At 37.6% G+C, this 572-nt stretch overlaps 1 protein-coding gene across 2 annotated transcripts in view; it reads left to right on the forward strand.

Annotated features, from left to right (window-relative positions):
- Window positions 1-572, forward strand: part of LOC108625709 (TSC22 domain family protein 1) — an 82,526-nt gene that overhangs the window by 71,537 nt on the left and 10,417 nt on the right. For both annotated transcript variants that reach the window (XR_003389291.1, XM_018025914.2), the window contains exon 3: window positions 418-520. Coding sequence is in view for 1 of the 2 variants with exons in the window: in XM_018025914.2 (XP_017881403.1) it covers window positions 418-520 (103 nt within the window). In the remaining variant the exon portion in view is untranslated. The remainder of the gene's footprint in view (window positions 1-417; window positions 521-572) is intronic.

Below are 572 nucleotides of genomic sequence, written 5' to 3' on the forward strand. Positions count from 1 at the left end.
TAAATTTGATCGAATGTGAAATTTGTTTAAGTTATTATTTGTTCAATTATTAGAAAATAGATATTAAAATTATAACAAGTTTCGTTTCGTTTGAAGAGTAGAATACCAGAAGATTAAAATGTCAGTGAAGTTATCCGTGGGAATGATAGAAAGAATGCGATGAACTTGAACTATGATAAATAAAAACGAGATTTCAGTGGAAGCGGCACGGCTATTATAGCATAGTGTCTCTCTGCTTTAGAAAAGAGCCATTGACGATAGCCTGAACAGAATACTTTTTTTACACTGTTATTTGTCGTATTGCCGCAGAGAAGTTATTACGAATCGTCACGGTTCGATAGTGCAATAGAAACGACGATCGCCAACTGTTTACAACTGCGTGGTTGATCTAATCGCTGGTTTTCGCACTTTTTACAGAAGCTCCTGGAGAACTTGGATGGGTGTTGACTCTAGTGATAGTCTCTTTAGTGTCCGCTGGCATCGGCGCAGTGATCATGGTGACGCTCCTCCACTGTCGAAGGTCAGTACAGTACGACTTTTTATTGTTAAATACTAACAGATAAGAAAACCAT

This window comes from Ceratina calcarata, unplaced genomic scaffold (assembly GCF_001652005.2).
Source record: "Ceratina calcarata isolate Rehan_Ccalc_2016 unplaced genomic scaffold, ASM165200v1 scaffold369.2, whole genome shotgun sequence".
In the NCBI taxonomy this organism is placed as follows: Eukaryota; Metazoa; Arthropoda; class Insecta; order Hymenoptera; family Apidae; genus Ceratina; species Ceratina calcarata.